We start from the raw sequence: 22,523 nt of genomic DNA on the forward strand, positions 1-22,523 counted from the left end.
AGGTCATCTCATGGAAGATGACGGGAATGATCATGTAGATACATATACGTGGATATCTATACAAGCTATTTTAAAACCACTGAATAAATAAACATATAAAATAATATGTAATAAAATAGTGATGATAATAAAATACTTGATCACCCAACTTCAAACCAGAACAAAAAGCCATACTTTATTCCATTCAGAATGTAGTATAGGGAATACAGAAAATTCTCCTGACTTAGTTAGAAAAATATTTTACATTAAAATTATTATAGAAGTCCAGAATTCTAGTTTTAAATCTAACATTTTGGGTAGGGTTATTTTAACTTTAAAGTTTTAGTTTGCTTTAGTTCACTTTATTATTTCCATAACCTAAATGTAAACAATGCCCAAAGCAATAATGGTACAACTGGAAGGAGTATTTACAAATGTATAACATTCCAAATTATATTTATGCTTTCTTAATATCATAGAGTTTAAAATAGACTGTAGCAGGTACCTAGGAGAGTAGTGAACTCCCTTCGTCACAGACTAGGAATCTCATTTGAGGAGTAAATCTAAGGAGAATTATTTTATAGAGAATTGGTAAACTAGATGACTTTCTGGTCCCCTTCCAAACCATGATTTCATGAAGAGTAACTCGTAAGGGGAGACATTGTGTCCATCCCTTCCACCCCCAACACAGCAGTCTTCTCAAGACAAATGGTTCAGATTTTGAATGTATAGATCTTGGCTTAAGTGAATATAGAGACAAGAGGCAAGAGGGCTGCCTGATAAAACAAAGTTGTAACTAAATACATTTATTTTTGAAGTCTTGGCTCCCATGGGTGGCTTCACTAACATCGATTTAATGCCAATATTCCCATTTTCATTTTTCCTTCTTCTGAGTAAACCAGTTTCATGAATAACTGTTCTGCAGCCCTTTAAAAAACGTTGACCAAATCTCTATGATACTATTTTACATTTTTCAATATTGATTCTTGTTAGGCACATGATTGCCCATCCCATAAACTGTATTTGGACTAAGCATGCTATGATGAATGCAGATAAGAATTTGGAAAAAAGAATTCCCTTTGCCTTGTTTTACATAATAGAACTTTATTGGTTATTACATATTGATGTCACCAATTTATTATTGTTCTTTACACACTCGGAAAGCAAATGAATGTGTGTTTTTTTCTAGATACACATGGAATCCTCAGGTTTCAAACTTTCAATTTCTAAAGTATGATTTAATTTTTTTTTTTTTTTTTAGTGGAGGTCATCTTTAGAGGTCTGTAGACCTCAAGTCAAGGTCACCAAGACAGTAGTTTGAGTTTGTTGAATATTTACTGGTTGTGTTTCCTTTCTAAAGTTAATCCACTTGATTTTCTTTTTTTTTTTTTTAGCACTTTTCCAAATCAATATTAACAAAGTAATAATTGTGCCAAGACAGAATCTGAAGGGGAAGTAATACAATTAACCAGTCAAAGCTAAAGCTAAACTTATCTGATGAGGTTTTTCTACCTCGAGTAGATCAGTGGGATTAATTGTGTATTTTTGAAAACTTGATTCAGTGTAGTCCTCACCTGAGTGACACCATTAATACAAATGGCAGGGGTAACTAGTACCATTATATTTAAAATGAACTGGTTTTAAGTACATAGTCATCAGATACATCTTGGTAAAATGTGGTTAGAGCTGTTATGTCAGCTTTCTCACTTCCTTCAAAAAGTGTGATATGTTCTCCATCTGTTATATGATCCCAAGCTAAATAGCTACACTTAGGATGTGTTCTTACTTAGGACAGTACTTTTATGAAGGTGTGTCATAAAACCATCCAGGTGCCAGCAACCTGCCCAGCTGGTTCCCATTTAATCTGCTTGGAGGTGATAACATTTCAAATGTCACAATGTCTCTTAGAGCACCTAATTGTATTAAATTCTAAAATAACTGTGTGTTCTGTACTATACACTCCCAGATGCCTTAGAATTAGCAAACTGAAGCAAACACAAAATCTTGCCATTATATATACTATAAAATGGTGTATCTGTTTAGAAAAAACAAAGAAGCAAACTGATTTCACTTGTAAACATGCAAAAAATGCAAGTCGGCTTTTTAGCTTCTGTTTGTCATTGATAAAGACTGATTAATCTCTTTGGGTTAATTTTAAAGAGCAAGGATTTACACGTTTTTCCCTTTACTATTTTCAAAATCCTTCAATCAGATTTATGTGCAGTAATCAGAGTGCTCCAGCACTGTCTAAATTAGTATATTTAGGATTAGTAACTAGCATACACAAAGAGCCATACTGATTACTGAATCACTTGAACTGGGAGAGAGGACAAAAACATTAGGTGACAAAATCAGAATCGACAAAATAACAGTCTGCAAGGATATCAATGTAATAAATAGGACATTTAACGTGAATAAATAAAAAACACCAAACTCCCAAATGCAGACTAGGGAGACCTGACATAACTGTGAGCTCAGTGTTAGGCTAAAAAGTTATGGAGCTATCTATCTATCACTAGGCCAGTGTGATCTTAAAAGTACATTAATATTCCATTCACAAGGGGAAGGCTCTATCTGTTCTGTGCCAGTCAGGGCATGCCTAGAATATTACATTTCTTTTCAGCCCTAGCATTAACAAGAGATTGGGAACTGCAGTGTATCCCCAGGATGGTAAAAGGGTCATGGAGCCCTGTTGTACGATGAACAATCCAAAAAAAAAACAAAAACAAACAAACAAAAAAAAAACGGGGCATATCCAAGTTGAAAAAGAGAAGATACTGAAGGGGTCCAGTAACTATTTCCAAATTCCTAAAGCACTGTCATAGGAAAAATGGATGAGACCTGCATTGGGTAGCCCCAGTGGTGAGAGCTAAGACCAGTAAATCAAAAATGTAGAAGAACATCATTTCAGCATAAGGAAGAACTTTTTTAGTCTCATATGAATAGTTAAGGGGTCGCTTCAAGAAATAATGTGTTCAGTAGTGGAAGTGGTAGAACTGAGGCCATTTGACTAAATGGCTGGGATTTTTGTAGTGGGAATTTGGCCTCTGGATGGAAGTAAGCTGGAATAGGAAATATTTAAGGTCTACTCCAATCCCTGAAATTCTTTGAATACATGAATAATTATTGTCTTGGAAAGTGTATAATGCTAACTATCTTACCTCTTTGGGAAAAAGAAAAAGATAACACCATTAGGAATCTAATACATTTATTTTCACTCTATTTGAGCATAATAAAATGACAACTTTTCACTCTGTGTTCTCTATTTGTAAGGATATAAATTTTTCTCTTAAAATGGTCTGTTACCCTCAGCATGAAATTTGAAATTACTTGGGGGCTACATTTTCAAAACTAAAGTTGAAAATAAGCAATTCTAAATGTAAGCAAATTTGTGTTAATTCTACCTTTTTTTTTTTTTTTTTTAAACCGGAGTCTAAAAACCTTGAGGGGTTTTTATCCATAAGGCAGAGAAAACACAGCTGGCATTGTGGCAAGCATTCAGGGCATCAGACGTCTGGTGGCACTGTTGAAAATGCAATTTGTTAGTTGATAAGGCATTTTAGTGAATAATATCCAGTCAGTTGATTGAACATTACAGTTTAAAAGATGTTTTCACATACTTTGGGTCAGAGTTCTGTTTTGAGTATCTGATGTTCTTATTAAAAGAACCAGCTTTTGGAATTGAGTGCATGAATGTGGACATCTTTGCTAGGAAACATGCTACTGGTCTATTAATTCGAGTGCTTGATGAAAGAATGTGTCTTTGTATACTAAAATTTAAAACACCATATGACAAGATAGCACCTGCCACCCCAAACCACAATGTGTCTTCATTATTAAACACCACTTGCTATGCTGCTGGAAGAAATTCAAGGATCAGAAAGCCCAGAAGAGAAGGTCTACGTTTTAGACATTTACTTACTGCTTTTCTGCTTGGAACAACATTACGTCTACAGCAAAAGCAATCACACAGGGGATAAAAGATCTCACTTTCTGAAAACACACACCTTTCCCTCAAATGTGGTAATGTTAATGTTTATTTTCTCCAGACATCGACATTATAAATCTGCCTTCTCTAAGCCTTGTATTCCAGTATTACAAAAAACAAGTTGTTCACAAACAGACATCCGTGAAAGTCAGCAAAGCATGACTTAGAAGCTCATACATTTCCAGTACCTTCGACAGAGTTGGTTATAACCACATAGTTAGGGTCACTTCCAGAGAAAACTGTTTCAGGGTCCCAATGCGAATCCCTCTTTCTAGCCCGAGAGAGGAAAAATGTGTGCTGCTCATCACAAAAGGAGGCTGGATGAGAAAGATTGAAAAATCACCGCTCAAGTTGCCACTGATTGGTGGCAGACTCTTACCATACGGGAACAGAAAGGACACAGCACACAAACTACGTGGGCTTCAGGGGTAGCCTAGAGTAACCCCAAAACTTGTAGAATGTCCTGTAAGGAAGCAGATGCAACCCTGCTGTGAATGTACCTTTCACCCCAACGTCAACAGTCAGCTTTGATGAACTCAGCCAATGAAACGTGTGTGTCTTTGCCACACCCAGGAAAGCAGGCAGTGGACTTAGATGGCCTGCAATGATTTAAGTAATATTTACCCAGTGATACTCATCTTTTTGGTGACAACTAAGAATCTTTGCTTTTTTTTCTATGCAAGATACTGTTGGGGGTAAAGAAATTATCTAAAATTTTCTCTTCCTACTTTGTGTACAGTTAAGGCTGGATGGAATGGGGAGGAGGTTGAAGGGAAACAGGTAAGCAGAGAACAAATAGGTCAACTTTGCTTCTCGCCACCTCTTCATTATTAATTCAACTACAGATGCTCTTTCCCTTCTCTCTGCTCCACAGACAGCCAGCACCATGAGCCAATGCTGCCCCCTCACCGCCTCCTGCTCCCATCAGGCCAACCAAGTGGATAAACCCAGGGAAACAGAAGGAAGATCTTTTAGGACAAGCTGTGTTCACTGTTTAGAAATAGCATTGAAATATGCAAATTGTGTTCTCAAGGAATAGAAGCAGAGATGGAAAGGTTCATTGTTTAAGTATTGCCCCGTAGCTAATCATAGTACTAAATATTTGGTATTGTTTCATCCTCTGAGCTTTGTCATATAGTTGTTCTCCTGTCTGCTCTCACTGGTCTTGGGTCACAATACACCAAAACGTGCAAGGGCATCACCAGGCTTAGACTTTAGTTCCTGTCCTTGCCTCAGACTTGTTTTGTAACGTTTAACATATTGATAACCTGCTTAGCGCTTGTGTCTTGATCTCAAAGTGGAATTAACAGACCCACTCTTTAACCTTGCTCCAAGAATGTGGTAAGCCTCCATGTTTTTCTTTTAGGCTATTCCGTAAAACAAAGTGAAGAGAATTTTTTTCCTATGGTAAGAATAGAAAACATTTTGGATGAGATCAGAGTGGCGCCATATTTGAGGCCCATTTGCAGATAGACTGTGGAAAAGTGAGGTGAGAGGCTTCAAATCTAATGAACCTGAAGAGTGAGCTAAGGGAGGCTGATTTTGAGGAAAAAGGACTAAACAGTCCAGAAACATCCATATTTAGAATGATTATCCAGACACAGTTAAACTATCTATTAAGGTTAATAGGGTGGGAAAGAGAAGTAATCTAATTGAGTAGTCTAAGAACCTCCCCCTTCAAGTATTAAGAGCAAATCCTCCCTGGTGATGGGTGCAGTTATACCCCAAGATTCTGGGCTGGGCATAGCACCTGCAGACTGGCGCTCTGACCGAATGTTTTTATCCTTTGTTTCTGTTCCCTCACAGAGCTCTCAACATGGAGGCTCCTCTACTTCCCTGGCATCCACCAAAGTCTGCAGCTCAATGGACGAGAACGATGGACCTGGAGAAGGTGGTGAGCTTGGGACTTGGTGTCTGAGGAGAAGGGTTTCAGGGGGCAGAGGATGAATTGGCTGAATTTACCTCAGGAAACTGTAACTTCTCAAGGATTATGAAGTAGAAGCCTAAAGCAACTCAGAGGGATAGGATTGTATATGGTTTCCCCCAGGGATCATATCTACTCTGTGGGAACAGGAAGAAGGAATTATTTTACATTCTCGGAGGCCCTAACTGTTCTAAGAAGGCCAGATATTGCCTACTTTGAAAACAAAAGGAAGTAATTGCTGCCTTTGTTTTCCCAAATTCTGTTCATTTTCAGTATATTAAAGATAATTTACTCTCTTGATGGACTGTTACAGCCCTACAGATGTACTCTAACTAACGTGAGCTCAATATGTGAAAATATGGCTTTACAAAAAGAATTACTTGATGACAATTGCAAAAATATTCTTTGTACCTTAAGCTAGTTCATTTTAGAATTTCTCTGTGATGTGGTCCGATGACCTAGATTCTGGAATGGACTTTTCTACTAACTCACTGGATTGTTTTGGTTTTATTTATTTATTTGGGAGGGGGTATTAGGGGAGAAGAAGAGAGAGAATCTTAAGCAGTCTTCACCCCCAGCACAGAGCCTGACACAGGGTTCAATCTCAGGACCCTGAGATCATGACTTGAGCTAAAATCAAGAGTCAGATGCTTAACTGACTGAACCACCCAGGCACCCCTCCCTGGACTGTTTTGGATAATCCTCTTCAGCATTCTACATCTTAGTTCCTCTTCTATAAAATTGTATAAGATTGGAATATATGCCTATTTCCTCTCTGGGGGTCATTTTCAGACTCAAATCAATTATGAGAAAGTATTTAGAAAAGTGTAAGACTTATAAGATCAAGCCACTGTTAAAGAATCAGCATCCCTTATTCGTTTGAAGTGATATGATTAGATTTTCTTTAAAAAAAGTACCTTTTCTTATGTCAAGTGAGATAACTGATTTGCACATGAATTATTTCCTGACTACCGTGCCCTATCAGATTTTTTTTTTTTTTATTTCCAAGAAGTATGAAATTCAACCACCTAGAAGTCTCTCTTGTTCTGCTGTGTTATATTTACCTAATGAAATGAAATGGTCTTTGGCTAAGATTTTGGCACAGCCTTCTTAGCCCAAAGCCTGAAGGATACATTTTATCAATACGGGGGAAAAAAAATATCCGAAGCCCATGTGCTCCAAGCAGTTATGCCTCCAGTAGAAGGAAGCATGAAGAACCACCTTTCTTTTCCCATCTGGAGTCAGCCTTGCTTCTGACAGCCAAGGATTGTTATTTTTATTATCTATGTAGATAATAAAGAGCCTTAAGACCATGTCATCTGAGAGATGTTTTACAAATATGGGTGCTTTGCAGTGGATTTGAAACTTCTCCAACGTTCTCCTCTAATTCCCATGGAGTAGACAAAAATCTCCAGGCTGAGTCTTTCAAACAGAGGCAAAATTATTAGCTTCTTGGGGTGTGGGATGGTGGGGATTAGGGAGGGGGTGTTAATCGGCTGCAGCTCTCACATTTTATTCCGGAGACCACTGTGATAGCTTCTAGTGGGTAAAGACTAAAACACCACCTATGAAGAGGTAAGGAGACTAACTAGATCCCAAGGCCAAAAGTAGCAGCAGCAAATGTCCCACGTTTGTACAACCCTTTCCAGAAATTCCATCCACCCTAGAATCCAGAGTGGTGCAGATCACAGAACCAGCATAAGGGTCCTAAAGCAGATGTGTGATAATTGTGAGTTTCCATGTGTCATTCCCTAGTGTTGCAGGCTAATGGAGAAGACAGAAACCTAGGCACCACCTAAGGTTTTAATTTTATTTTGAGAAGAAATGTTTAGTCTCAGTTTATGATGAAAGGTCAGAATAGGAGCACATTTAGAAAGCACACTAGGTTTCCATCATATTTTGTATTCAGGTTGCCTGAGGGAGCGCTAGGATTTATAACTTTAAAGCATGTAAATTTTAGAGCCCAGCTATAAAAAGCTTTTTACACCCCGAAGATGTTAAAGGTTATCCAGTATATTTATGTGACCTAAGTGTGGCTTATTTAGTTTTATGGCCTTAGATATTTAAAGCATTATTAGGCATTTGTAAAATATTTCAAAATGCATTTTAAGGGGGAAAATGTGTTGTGTTAGTGGCACTAACATAATTGAAACTACAAACCTGTTCTGTTCACAGACATAATAAATATTGCAATTTTAACTCAACATCTGCTATGCAGGTTGCTGGTGAGAACATTTGTCTAAAATCTGCTCATTGATACTGGGGAGTTGGGGTGGGGGGGCCAATCAGGGCTTGGTTCATAAGGAATTTTACGGAGATCTCCATTTCAGGATGCAGTAAAGCTAGGCGTCCAAACAGCAGGCAGGCTTCATGCTTGTACCATGTCAGGCAGAGTCCCCCATAAGCTCCATTTTTCCTCCTGAGCCATACCCAGGAAGGTCACGTCTCTCTAGACAGTGGGTAGTCCATAAACACAACAGATCAAATTGGCATGAAACACAGAGCGAAATTTCCTCCTCGAAGTCCCCACGGCCACAGAAAGTGTTGTTTGCCTTCCCATCGGTTTAAGTGGACTCCATAAGTCTTAGGTTTCCTTTCAGTTTATCATTCGTCTTGGTAAAAGCTGTTGAGTATACAGCATCTGCAGAGGGAGGGGAGGCAGGGCTTGTCTCACTGTATGGAACGTAACATATCGATTCTGAATCAGTTCCAGTCTATTCGATGATCCTTCTAAATGTCTCTCTGGTGCGACATCTGTGTTCCCTTTTCTACCAATAAAAATGTACTAATGATTCTTTCAGAAGTGTCGGAGGAAGGCTTCCAGATTCCAGCCACAATAACAGAACGATACAAAGTTGGAAGGACAATAGGGGATGGAAATTTTGCTGTTGTCAAGGAATGTGTAGAAAGGTGAGAAGGATATCGTTTGCATCGCACTTTAAAGGAAACATTTGGCATTATGTTTTCCAAGATTGTATCTTTATTTGCTGTCTGTGGCACATATGGAATAGGTTAAGGTCTCAACTCCAGATGTAAAAAAAAAAATTTAAAGAAAGAAAAGCCCATCTCACAACAGATTTGAAAAATGTAGTGATTCCTGGGACAATCTATAAATTAAGGACTTTGATTTTTCCTTTTTAATGTACTCAGCAAAACTTTGCCAGATCTTTCAGGTGAGCCCTTTTATTGTTTAAAAAAAACACAAAACATATTGAACGTTTTTTTCCGATGCTTTTCTGAGACATTTTGTAGAGGTCAGAACATTCTTGCATAGAGTGGATTTTAACTTACTATCATCAAATTAAATATAATAACCTTGAAAAGCTTTAAAGTGTGTAGGTACTGATCTCAACAAAAACGGTGTTTAATATATTAAAATGTTTTCAGATAAATGTGCTTGGTACTCTTGGGGGCCAAAGGCAGGAGGTTTGGAGTAAAAGGTTTATCCCTGAGATCTAGATACCTAATCAAGGATAGTGACCGGTGGCAATTAGATGAAATGACAACTAATAAAATTATATCCCAGACTAAGGTGGCCTCAAACCATCAGCCTGCTGTTGAATTTGGAACTCTCTTCCTGAGCAGCTTCTTGCTCTAAGGGACCTGGGCAGCCCGCAGCTCCTGCTCAGAGCTGGTGAGCAGAGCATTGAAAAGTCAGGGGTAACCCAGTTCATTCCTTGAGAAAGGTTTCACTGCTGGCCTCTGGGGACTGGTTTCCCCATCACTCTTCGCTGCCCCCAGGAGGCTGGGCGCCTACCAGTCAGCGCTGTAGAAGAATAGCGCGCTTTCACTCAGCTCTACCCTTCAGAGAGAATGCCTTGGACTAGAAGCTTTAGCTGCATAAGATCCAAAACTTGTTTTTCTCCAAGAGCTTTGATTTAGAAGCCTAGTTTCATGCCATGCTGGAGCTGGAAGTCTATACAGGGCCTCAAGTATCACCAGGGTCCTGAGTTTGGCCAGTGTCCTCTGATTTGCTCCCCTGCCCCCTCTGCCATCCTTAGGTAGATGTCTCCCTGACTGAGGTCACAGACCCCTTGGGAAGATACCCTTGGGCACTAAATTTCAAACTTGCTCCCCTGCAGCAGGGCAGCTGGGATGAGATAGTCCCACCGGGACCAGCAATCCACTGTAGCAGGACAGGCATGAGAAGAGGAGGGTGAAAAACCCCTTAGGAGTTACTGTGAGGCCACCTTTTCCCCTCGCTGCCCCTCAGTCACCCCACTGCCACCAGTTTGACCATTTGTTGCATCTCTGCCAAATACAGAAAGTTCTCCATTACTTTCCTAGGCCTCACACCTCCAAAAACAGAAACAACCACTATTTCCTGAGCATCAACTATATAAAGCCCATATGATATTTCATGTAATTGTCATAATGATCCCATAATATTAATATTGTCTCCATTTTAAAGCAAAGAACCCCTTAAGAAGTTAAATGCCCAGAGTTGCTCAGTTAGTAATTACTTAGGAAGGCCAGGGTCCAAAACCCACACTCTTTTGACCACTCTGTTGTCGCCAACGGAGAGTCTCTCAGGAGAATGTAGCTTCACCGGTCTAGAGTCACGCACACTGCATTTGTGTCCGTACAAAAAAGAAATCAAATCAGGAAAGCCACTGTTAAAGCAAAGGATGCAAGTGTGTGTGTGTGTTTATATAATTTTATGTTTCATTTATACTTTTACAGATAGTAAGTCAACTCTTTTTAACTTTTTTTTCCACTGTAGCAGAAAATCCCATTTTTAGCAGATTGCCCGTGCCCTTCCTACGTGGGGTGTCTGGTGATCTGCCAGCATGCGTCATCTGTTGAGACTGGTGTGGCAGCCACGTGCCATCTCTCCCAGCTCGCACAGGGATCACGAGGGCGGCTTAGCCCAACAGTCACTGGTCTTCCCACAGTGAAAATGTCTCATGTCTCCATCCAGAATTAATGTCTTTCTTTCCAGTTTGAATTGTGTTTATACTGCATGAGTTTGCATCTTGGGTTTCATGGTACGAACCTTCCAAGTCTACACACCAGATTGCTCCACCAAGTTTTTGTATTCCGCTCCTGCTGAATGAGGACATGGGCCATGTGACCTCTCTCCGTGGAGGCATCATGAGACATTCTTTTAATATTTTCCAGAGGTCCAAGAAAATATGCAAGCTAAGCATGTTGTTAATGGCACACGTTGCTCGTGGGTACATACCACCATATTTTGAAGGATACGTGTGTCTTAACGACCAAATAAACATGTCCCTCCTCTGTTAAGAAGCCGCCGTCCCAGGGAAGGTCTTCCTACAACAAAGGACACAATGGTAGTGTTGCCTAGGCTTTTTGTTCCATGGCCCTGTCCCAACATATCCTTTGGTGATGGCTGCTGGGTCCATTATGATATATGCCTCTTCCCCAGTAGCAATTTCTCTAGTGGCCTCAGGAGCCCCTAGGACATGGCAGAGGAAGTGGGTAAATGGAGACTTGCTCTCTTCCGAAGCTGTTTTCTAGACTACTTGGGGCCCCAAAGAAAAAGAGAACTGAAAAGCACTAGCGAGACGTCAGAGCATGAGTAGAAGGCTCCCAATGAGGGGCCCTTTGTCTTTGGCTTTCCTGGTTCCTCATGGATTATTAGGACACAAGCCAAGGGTCCCAGTGGCGCAGTTAGGAGCAGTGACAGTGTCTCCTGTGGTTCTTGGCCCCCTCTCTACCTGCACTGCTTTTCATCATTGCATCTTCTAGCAATGTATGCAGCAGAATTGTATTCAAGTTCTACCTGCTCTTGATTCCCCTTTCCCACCCTCCCCTATAAAACTGAGGATCTGCTCAAGGAAACCATTGGCTTAAGCAGTGAGTGTAGGTGGGCTCAAACCCATCCAAACATCCAAATGAGCTGAGACTTCAGGGACACAAAACCGGCTTGCATCTACATAGAAAGTCTCCAGAATTCTCAAAAACCTCCAAAACCTTGTACCTGTAAATTGAAGGCATTACCTTCTGAAGTGTGATTTGGAGGCTGAGTCTGGATGGAGCCGAGCTGGGTCTCAGCTAGCTGGTGGTGTTCTTCCTTCTTTCCTTCCTGAGGATGCCTTGGTGCGGGGCTTGTGCTCAAATTCAAAATCAAACTCTACTCCAGAGATGTTCAAGGAGACAGTCTGGGAGCCGTCAATTCTCTGCTCTCCACAATGACCTCCTTAAGAAGAGGCTGAGATGGGCTTTATTATGAATGACTCTGTAGCAAACAAAGGGTGGTGTTTACTAACTCCCCTTTGTTGGGGGCTCCTAACTGCCATCACCCTTTGGCATCTCCACCACTCAGCCAACATGCTTGGAGCCCCTGCTAGTTCAGGCCTACCTTGTACTCATACGGGGCTACAGAGAGGGCCAAGACCCCAGTCCCTCTGCTTGAGAACCTATCACAATGGAAGCATTGCCGTGAAATTCATCAAATGCTATGATGAGAATGCCCGGGAAGCTGTTTTTCCTTTTCCACATAATTTTTTTAGTACCTTGAAAACCTAGCAAACTCCTCATAACAGCAATAGCAAAAAGCACACTAGTCCCAGAACCCCAATCGATAAGCATTCTGCCACCCACCTTCCCAGGGTAAGGGAGAAGGGTGGTCAGCATATTGGCCCTGGGCTGAGAATCACGAAGTGTAAACAGGAGAGCTTTCTCCAAACCATTGTTGTTGTGTTGTGTTTTGTTTTCCCAGCACAAACATTAAAAATTGGATTTAGTTCAAGTTTGTAAAATTTGGAAATTTCTGTCTTAATAGTTCAGGCTCTAACCTTGGTTCAAAGGTAATAGGCAGGGGACCTTACAAATTGAATTCCCATATAGGAGGGAAAGAAGCAAGCAATGTTTGTCCCACTGCTGCTGCCTTTGCTGCGCCATTCAAGGCTCTGTGATTCCATGCAGGGTCATTTCAGGAACAGACAAGCAAATGGCCTATAGTTTGACCCCAAATCCCAGTGTCTAGTATTCTCACCACAATAAGCTGTAGACTCGGTGGGAACAAGGACCAGGTTTTGCTTACCTGTGTCTAAAATGCCCGAGTTTTTCTCACCTCTGTAGCCACCAAAGAACCATGCTTGTAACCACTTGCTGAATAATTACACGGGTACAGTGGTCCTTAGAGTTAGGGCACACAGGAAGGCAAATACTTTAAGGTTTTATTTCATGCCAAGTATTTTCATTTACCAACTTAAAGCAAGATATTAAACTTTCGTTCTTACGGAATACATTTTGGTACTAACACCTGTTTTCAGGCTTATTTTCCAGACTCAGCTGCTTTCCTATAAACATATACTTCCAATAATGAAGGCTTATATTATGACTTTATAGTCTGTCCTCAAGGCATCAAGAAAGAAAACTTGCAGTATGAATTTTGGTCGTTCTCTACAGGACTCACTGTCTGATTAAAATATGGGTCAGTCTAACTTAGTGGTGGATCCTATTATTTAAGGTTCTGGGTTCGGAACCCATAAAGTCCCTTTTCCTAGTAAATCCTGAGGCCACTGCTGCCCAGGCTCGCTTGCATTTTCCCTTCAGCCCAAAGCTCAGGATGTGACCTAGTTTTCCTGGCGTCCTGGGAGCCAAGGCACCCGCTTGCTTCTTGGAAATTCTGCTCCTTGCCCGGCTGGCTCACAGGGGGACTTGACCTTCCCAGTCCCACGCCAGCCCTTGGCTTTGAGTCCTGTGATGTTACTCATTCCAAGGAAACAAGAGGATCAAATGGCAACATGGGGAATGACAAAACTAAGAAAGCCCCTTCTCTTCTCATCAACACCATCCCGTCATCTGTCCCCTTCGTTGGGGCCCAGAATAGAAGTGCCACCTCCACCCCAGCTCCTTGGTCCTGCCTGGGATCGTGGGCTTTGATCACAGTAGTCATTCCAATAGTCTAGCATTCTTGTCATCACCTGAAACGTTCTAAACCACATGGGAAAGGGATCGTGGATTTGAATCTCAGATTTGTTTTATTTTATTTATTTATTTTTTTTAGCGATGTGTGAAAAGTAGAACCCAAAAATTCTTCAGCGTTTAGTTTTCCTCTTGATTAAGGGTTTTCAGACTTGCAAGCAAACTCCTGAGAAGCCTCTTCAGAAGAGACACTTAAAAGGACCCTGTATTCCTTCTCTGATGGGAAGAATCCCCTTGCATGTGCCTGATTTCCCTCTCCCGTCCATCCACACAGGGGCCTGGGAGTCTAGTGGGAGAAGTTTTAGCAAATGATGTGAATGGTGTCCAAAATGCCCTCAGGACACACTGCTAATACCTGCCCTCTTAATATATGGGCAAATCACTCATACTCTAAACACGTAACTAGAAAGTCTCCCCTTTGATTCTTCATACTGAAGATTTTTAAAACCCTATTTTAAACTTCCATTCGTAGTCAACCCCACTCCCACTGTATTCATTTGGATCTCTGAAGTTGGCTTTTATCGATGGGCAAAAAGCTAAGCTGTTTTGGTTTCCCACCAGAAACGAAGTGGAAATGCTTGTAAAATAGTTGTTTCTTAGGATTATTAAGTACACATCCTTCGACAATAGAACTGTCCATTTTGGCACTGCAGGATCTTGGAAATGTTAACACAAGTTAGGAAGCTATTTAAAGGTAGCTATATGACTAACACTCCCTCCCACACCCATCACAGAGGAAGGGCAGTGTTGGCTGGGCTGTATATGAACAGAGTCCTCAAGAACTCAAGAGTCTTGTTTTATTTTGTTTTTAAGACTTATTTATTTATTTGAGAGAGAGAGAGAGAGAGCATGCAGTGGGTTGAGCAGAGGGAGAGGGAGAGAGAGGGAATCCTGAGGCAGACTCCCCACTGAGCATGACGCCTGGCATGAGGCTCCATCCCAGGACCCCGAGATCATGATCTGAGCCAAAATCAAGAGTCAGACGCTCGACTGACTGAGCAACCCAGGCGCCCCAGTAGTAGTGGTTTTATTACAAGTATGGTAACATTAAACAGCTCAGGATGGGACACCTGGTTGGCTCAGTTAGTTAAGCATCTGCCTTCAGCTCAGGTCATGATCCCAGCGTCCTGGGATCAAGTCCTGCATTGGGCTCCCAGTTCAGCAGGGAGCCTGTGTTTCCCTCTGCCCCTCCCCCTGCTCATGCTTGCTTTCTCTCTCTCTCTCTCTATGAAATAAATAAATGAAATCTTTTTTTTTTTTTTTTTTTTTTTTTTTTTTAAAGATTTTATTTATTTATTTGACAGAGAGAAATCACAAGTAGACGGAGAGGCAGGCAGAGAGAGAGAGAGAGAGAGAGAGAGAAGCAGTCTCCCTGCCGAGCAGAGAGCCTGATGCGGGACTCGATCCCAGGACCCTGAGATCATGACCTGAGCCGAAGGCAGCGGCTTAACCACTGAGCCACCCAGGCGCCCAAATAAATGAAATCTTAAAAAAAAAAAAAAAAAAAAACAGCTCAGGATGTTTCTATGCCAGCGTAGGTGTTGTCCTTACACTTGGTCAGCCCTTTAAGGTTTACATATTTCTCTGAAAAAAGGAAAGAGTCTTTTACAAAATATATCAGTTTGATACAAGGTCTAGGGGGTAAGAAATTAGTCCTTAACAAAATGACTCAACAGATTTGAAATTAAGTTTGTTTCTCACAAATAACTTTCTCGTTGCAGGTCAACGGCTAGGGAGTATGCTCTAAAAATCATCAAGAAAAGCAAATGTCGAGGCAAAGTATGTATAAGGCTTATTGTCATGGAAATACAGTGTTACGGCGGGGGTGGGGTGGGGTGGGGAGGTAGAAACACAGAGATCAGTTCCCAAATAAACATAAATTTACCCTAGGACTTGCATTTTGGTGGAATACAATGTTATATATTTAATGGAATATAACTTTATAAATATTCTTGGAATGAAAGTTAGGAAGAATGATTGCATGTTATGTCTGTTCCTTATTGTTGGTTTGCTTGTTTTACTTTCTTAATTTACTTTTGTGATCTGAGTTTCATTCCGTCCTTCTATATGCAGTTTTAGTTCTACTGGTAAGTCGCAAGCATCCTCTGAGGGACCTTCAACCACTTTTGGCAATTCTAGGCTGAGTATCAGAATCTCAGACATACTCATTGTATTTTACCCAAACATAGCTTCTTTGATCCTCAGATAACACAGCTGCACTCTTGGAGTTAGCTCCTCATGTGTTGTGATGTGTATATTAATTAAGGTAACTTTTCGCTTAAACAGGAGCACATGATCCAGAATGAGGTGTCTATTTTAAGAAGAGTGAAACATCCCAATATTGTTCTTCTGATCGAAGAGATGGATGTGCCAACGGAACTGTATCTTGTCATGGAGTTAGTAAAGGTGTGTATCTTGGAAAAAGAATAAACCCACACAAGGCACCGTGCTTTCCTATCTGATAGAGGGAGCTGTTTCCTTTGTTTCCTTCCACCAAAGTTTATTTAGTCTCTCCTTTCTGTGTATTGGCCTAACGGTTAAGAGTAAGAACACTAGAGGGGCGTGCGGGTTGCTCAGTGGGTTAAAGGCTCTGCCTTTGGCTCCGGTCATGATCTCAGGATCCTGAGATTGAGCCCCCGCATCAGGCTCTCTGCTCAGCGGGGAGCCTGCTTCCTCCTCTCTCTCTGCCTGCTTCTCTGCCTACTTGTGATTTCTGTCTGCCAAATAAATAAATAAAAATCTTAAAAAAAAAAAAAAAAAAAAGAGTATGAACACTAGAATGAGAATGCAAGCATTCAAGTCCCAGCCTAGACCATTATAGCTTTCTGACCTTGGGTATACTTCTCTGTACCTTAGTTTCCTCAAATGTAAAATGAGATGAATAATAGTACCTACCAGGAGTGTTATGGTGAAGATAAGATAAGAGGGATGACTTATACCATGTACTTTTTTTAAAGGAAGGTGGAGAGGGGCAGAGAGAGGGGGAGAGGAAGAGAAGCAGACTCCCTGCTGAGCACAGCACCCAATGTGGGGTTCGATCTCATAGCCCTGAGATCATGCCCTGAGCCAGAATCAAGAGTTGGATGCTTTACTTGACTAAGCCACCCAGGTGCCCCCACCAATGTACTTTCTAATACAACAGAAGGTACTAGGTACCAATATGATCATTGTTTTTAATCATTGCTATAGAAATTGTGCCCTTTTTTGTGAACTACATCCAAAGGTATCAATCATTCTTATTTAAAAAAAAAAAAAGCTTTAAACTTTTACTCACCAATGTCAGAAAAATAGCACTAGAAAATACTCAGCTGCCTTTCAGTAGATGTTACAACCTTGTCCTGTTGCATAAAATTACATCTGTATTTTATTAGATCATAGAATATAGATATATTGTTAATGGCTGTATCAACGTGAAAGGTGACTCACCTGTTCCCTCTATTTTTATATTTAAAATTTTCAGTAACTAAAAGTTTTTACAAATTTAATATGTAGGATTCATGACGTGCTATTTTTCTCAAGCCTTTTTTCTATTATGTTAATCTAACTGAAGGTGTAACTAATTTCTACTTTAGTTGTAAAATGTCGTAAATTAGTCACACCACCCTCTGCATCAACTGTGTGCGCCTGTCAGTGAGAGCCTCGGGCTCCAAACCGTGTTTGGAATCACACGCCCCAGCTGGTGGCAGGAATCAGCTCTGGGGAATGTGGCATTTCCTGCTGTAAAGACTTAAGACAAAATCAGCATGTAATAAACTAATCTGTTACTATATAGAAAAATGTTCATTCGAGGATCCTTTAAGCTTTTATTATTCAGAGTTGTTTTACTTTAGATCTATTGGCCTTTTTTTTTTTTTTAAGTGCTTATTTGTATTTACAAATGAAGCTTACTTTTTTCCTACTCCTGTTAGGGTTTTTTCTTATGGAGGAGTGGGACTTGTTTATAGTGACACAAAGGTACTGTCACCCTTTGAGACCAAGGGAAATAAATATGGAAAACTGTTATTTCAACAAAGAAAGATTGATTTCAATTATTCAGAAGATTCTCATATTGGTGCCTTATGGCCAAATAAAGTTTGGTAATTACCAATATTGTAAAATACACTTCCTCTAGCACCCAGGATAATATTTTTTACAGTGACTTTAATTTTGAGGGCAACAAATTCCCATCATTCCTGTTGCCTTTCTGTGTGCTGTTAAAAATTGATTAGTCTTCTTTTATTGGCTGATCTTTGAAGAGTGACGACTAACTTAGATTTGAAACTGAAAATGAAAGGGGCAAAGGCTTAAGAGTTCAGAACACATTGTGGTGGGAAAGCCTAGTCTGTCACTCTTATGTGTAGCCAGGTGACAATAGCTAAGTTACCACTGAGAGGTCCTGGCTTCACTCAGCAGCCTTTGCAAATTCCCTCTGGGTGACCAAGAGAGACTAACAAGGCCAGAGAGTGTCCAGCTTCCGGACTCCTCCATTGTACCACCAGATGATACCCTCAAATCTGGCTGACCCAGAACTGCTGTGAGGCCAGGTCTGGAAGCACCCCAAGAAGTGAAGGCCAACCCCAGGCTTGACTTGAAAGGCTCCCACAGCGTTTCCCGCCCTGAGAAATGTAGCAGAGGCCATGCTTCTCAAGAGTCCAGTGGTGTCCACAGAGTGCCTGCAGCTATAGGATAAACAAGGCCTGTATTCTGGAAAACAGTGAAGTAACAATAATTATGAATGAAATTCCGTAATTAATAAGAACAGGTCTTTGTGTTGCCGCCTGCAGCTCTGTGCACATGCACATTACATATGTGTTCAGAGGAAGGCAGGCTTCGTGGAGGAGGCGGCCCTGCGGCCAGGCCCTCACCGATCAGCAGGTTCACAGGTCTAGCTAGTGGCAGGAGACGCAGTGAGCCAGGGTGGCATGAAGGGAGGCACCGGGAGGTGGAGAGCCAGGGGAAGGGAACGCCCACTTCCTGAAGGAGGAGCAAAAGGCCCACAACAGCGCGTTCTCTGTAAAGAGGCCGGAAGCAGCGTAGGTTCAGAGGCTGCCTGAGAACCAGCGAGGGAGAGCGCAGCCGAACCTCTTCGGGGGCATATGGGGCGGAATGGCTGTGTACGCGGTTGGCCGCGTCGTCGGGGATGCGGGAGACGTGCGGTGCCAGGATGCCTGGAGCCGCCCTCCACGGCTAGGACGGCTGCGGTGTCGTGGCGGGGTCACCACCCACAGCTGCACCCCCAACCCGCTGCGCTGCGGTGCTGTTCATGGAGACCCCAGTGAAAATGCCGCCTGCAGGCGGGGCCCGCAACCAACCTGGAAACCCGCCTCCGGCAGCCTTGCCTTTGAGAGAAACAGCGGAGGACGCGTGCCTCGTGACTCACGTGTGTGTGATCAGGCTGGGGACTGCGGAGGCCGAGCGGACCGCGGGAGACGCCTCCCGAGCGGAGGTGGTGCCGGGCCACGCAGGACAGGCCGGCTAGTGAGATCCGGAAACTGCCACCCGCAAGGCCTATATTTTGCTCTTGCTATTAAAAAAAAAAAAAAAAAAAAAATGAAACCCCTCACATTAGGCAACAGATGAACACAATTGGCTCCCGTGCTCGGCTGTTTGGCTCATTGTGTCCAAGAATGATGCAAACGTTGTTAGTAAATCGGACCCCAGTTTCTGAAAGGGTTTCCAATAAAGAGAACTAAAATTGGAGCCTAAAATTGTTCTGTTTCTCCAAATAACAAGAAGTTAGCCAGGAACAAGGGAAACAAAAGTTCAGATGAATAATGGTCCTAGAAAACTTCCTTTGAAATTTCTCCACCCTCCTCCCTCCTCTCTTTTCTCTCTCATCTTTGGAATGACAGTTTCTGGTCCTTTTCTCTGCTCCTTACAAAGAAGCACATTATTGGAAAAGAAAACACTACACCCACTCCAAGAGAGTGCACTTTAGGGAATGAAGGGAATGGAGTGTGTGAGTGTGTGTGTGTGTGCGCGTGCGCGCGTGCATGAACTTCATAAGGCAGCTGCGCATTTTGTTAAGGGGGTGGTCTGCTGGATTACCTGTTTCTCATTTGGGGAGGCTTGGGGTTATGAACTTCTGCTCACCCTTGATATGAGGCATGTCACACATGCCAGCAGGGCACCCCAGGGTCACCAGGCCTCTGCCCTGGAGACCTGGCTCCACCTCTCCTCCCCAGCTGGGGCCGAAGAGATGACTGCATGTCCGATGGCATCACAGCAGGGAGACAATCACCAGACGAGGGCTGTGGGCCTTCAAGGGGGAAGTGGCGGAGACAGCCCTAGGAGCCCAGAGATGCTGCGCGCTTCTCTGTCTCCTTGAGAATGTGTCCGTTGCCTCTCCAGGCGGCCCCCCTGGACCATCTGCTAATAGCTGCTCCCCCTGCTGTTCTCTTCTCAGGGAGGAGACCTCTTTGACGCCATTACTTCAACCAACAAGTACACGGAGCGAGACGCCAGCGGGATGCTGTACAACCTGGCCAGCGCCATCAAGTACCTGCATAGCCTGAACATCGTGCACCGGGACATCAAGCCAGAGAACCTCCTGGTAAGAGCAGTTCGAACCTCACGCGTCTTGGGTCCCAAGCATTCATGAATAAATATGATTTTTTTTCCTTTCCTATTTTCTTTTCTTTTTTGAAAAGAAATATACTTTAAAGGCTACTTTCCAGCTGGACTGGAGTAGCTGGAAACGAACCTCAAGTGTATCCATAAGGGTTAATGTGCAGTTAGAAGGACTTGACTAATTATTAGCAAATAAGAACCAGAGACAGGGTTGAGGGAATAGAGCTTGGGAAATCTAGGGCTGTGGGTAACACCCTAGGCTTGACCAGGATACTCAGGAGGAACATTTATGTGTGGGTTTATTTCTCTACAGTACTTCGATGTCCAAAGTTCTTATTGGGGGAGGGGGAAGGCTCTCAGTCTCCCAAATGTACTTTCCAATAGTATGATCTAAAAGCTAAGACAATAAGTCATGAGTTTTAAAGATACCCGCCTTTCAACATAAAAATAATCATGATGAAGACAGATTTTAAAAATCAGGGACACCCCTATCCCCCTTTATGACTATTTATTTTGCTTTTCATGAACTCCATGTCTCTGGGGGAAACACTTAGCGTTCTTTACGCAAACAAATGGGGATGCTTTCATAGTCCAGTTGTTAAGGGGACAGTACTGGAAAGAATTGAGGAGACAGGGACTGGGCATCGGGGAGCTGTCACTGGTGAATTTGGGAGTCACATCAATTTTGCTGGCTATCCAGACTGGAATTTTAATGAAATCTATTCATTTTCTTCCCCCACTCCACCCAGCCCCAAGATGCTAGTTCTCTTTTACTATCATTACGCAGGTCTGAGAGTCATGTATTATATGTTACTGTTAGTTTGTCCATCTCTTCAGAAATCCGGGAATTGAGGATTCTCTTTCAAAGGCAGCGTTTCTCCAAGGGTGGTCCAAAGACTCCCTGCATCTCAACTACTCCCAGATGCCTGTTAAAAATGCAAATTTCTGAGCCTCCCTGCAGCCCTAGCAAATCAGAATCTGGTGACTGGTGACAGGGTACAGATCTTCCTTGAAACAAGCTCCTCCACATGACCCAAATGAGCATTCAGGTCTAGAAGCAGATGAGCAAGCCAACTCTCCCACCACAAGAAGGGCTGATGAGGTTTGCTAAGATGGTGACCCACCCAGGTGCTTGCCGTGAGTGCTTTTACACTCATGATCTCGTTTAATCCTCACAAAAGCTAAATGGGGTAGGTTCTATTACCGTCCCATTTTACAGGTAAGGAAACTGAGTGCCTACAAGTTTAAAGACCTATGTAAGGCCATTATAACTCATCTGTGGGAGAACTAAGATTTCAGCCTAGCTCTGTCCTACTTGAGAGCTCCACATTTTAACCACTAGATGACATGAAGCTGTGCATTAGGGAGATTTATTGTGGGCTGGCTCTGTGCCAGGTTGTGACAGGGAACAGAGAGACCAATGCCTTCATGGAGTTGACATTCAAGTAGGAAAAATAGGCATTCAGGAAATAAATACGCAAGCCATTAGTTCACTGTAATTATGTTCGTAAACTTGCATCTACTGGCTAATGAAGGCAGTCGAGGTCAAGCGAGGGAGCTCTGACTTAATTGCCCCTCAAATTCCACATCTCTGCAGTAGCCCGAACATTCTCTTCTGCATAGTTGCCTCCGTAACCTGCAGCAATTTTTTCTTGTCTGCATTCATTATTCCTGTGTCCTGAATTATGTAGGATTGTCTCGTGGGAACAGACTTACAATTGGCCTTTGTTTCAAAACTTATCTAAACCCCCAAAATTCAGTGATTGAAAATTAAAGTTTCGTTCCCCACCGCACCCCACTCCACTTTACAGTTTGGTTTTGCATGACATTGCCCACTTATTTCTTACTGGAGCGTGGTCTGTTTCTGTAAATCCCATACAGGATTACTTAGCAATGTAGTTTTTCTAAAATTATAATTTTTTTACAAAGTGCTGGACACTTTGAAAATATTGTGCTCATTCTAACATATTTTACTTTTTAGATTATCCAGAAAGAAAAAAGCTCACTCTTTTCTTTTCCTTTCTCTTCTAATGTGAGAATGTGAAACATACACACACTATTAAAGGCATTTACAATATTGGTTTAAAAAGTATATATGGGGACGCCTGGGTGGCTCAGTTGGTTAAGCAGCTGCCTTCGGCTCAGGTCATGATCCCAGCGTCCTGGGATTGAGTCCCACATCGGGCT

The 22,523-nt window shown here is 42.1% G+C and overlaps 1 protein-coding gene across 4 annotated transcripts in view; it reads left to right on the forward strand.

Moving 5' to 3' along the window:
• DCLK1 (doublecortin like kinase 1) overlaps window positions 1-22,523 on the forward strand; it is a 347,358-nt gene that overhangs the window by 276,408 nt on the left and 48,427 nt on the right. For 2 of the 4 annotated variants that reach the window (XM_059144246.1, XM_059144248.1), the window contains exons 7-11: window positions 5,774-5,858; window positions 8,693-8,801; window positions 15,509-15,566; window positions 16,074-16,193; window positions 20,173-20,319. In XM_059144246.1, coding sequence (XP_059000229.1) covers window positions 5,774-5,858; window positions 8,693-8,801; window positions 15,509-15,566; window positions 16,074-16,193; window positions 20,173-20,319 — 519 coding nt within the window. Of the gene's footprint in view, window positions 1-5,773; window positions 5,862-8,692; window positions 8,802-15,508; window positions 15,567-16,073; window positions 16,194-20,172; window positions 20,320-22,523 lie in introns of all 4 variants that reach the window. The other 2 variants (XM_059144247.1, XM_059144245.1) reach the window with 1 other exon arrangement.

Source organism: Mustela lutreola, chromosome 13, assembly GCF_030435805.1.
Source record: "Mustela lutreola isolate mMusLut2 chromosome 13, mMusLut2.pri, whole genome shotgun sequence".
NCBI classification, from domain to species: domain Eukaryota; kingdom Metazoa; phylum Chordata; class Mammalia; order Carnivora; family Mustelidae; genus Mustela; species Mustela lutreola.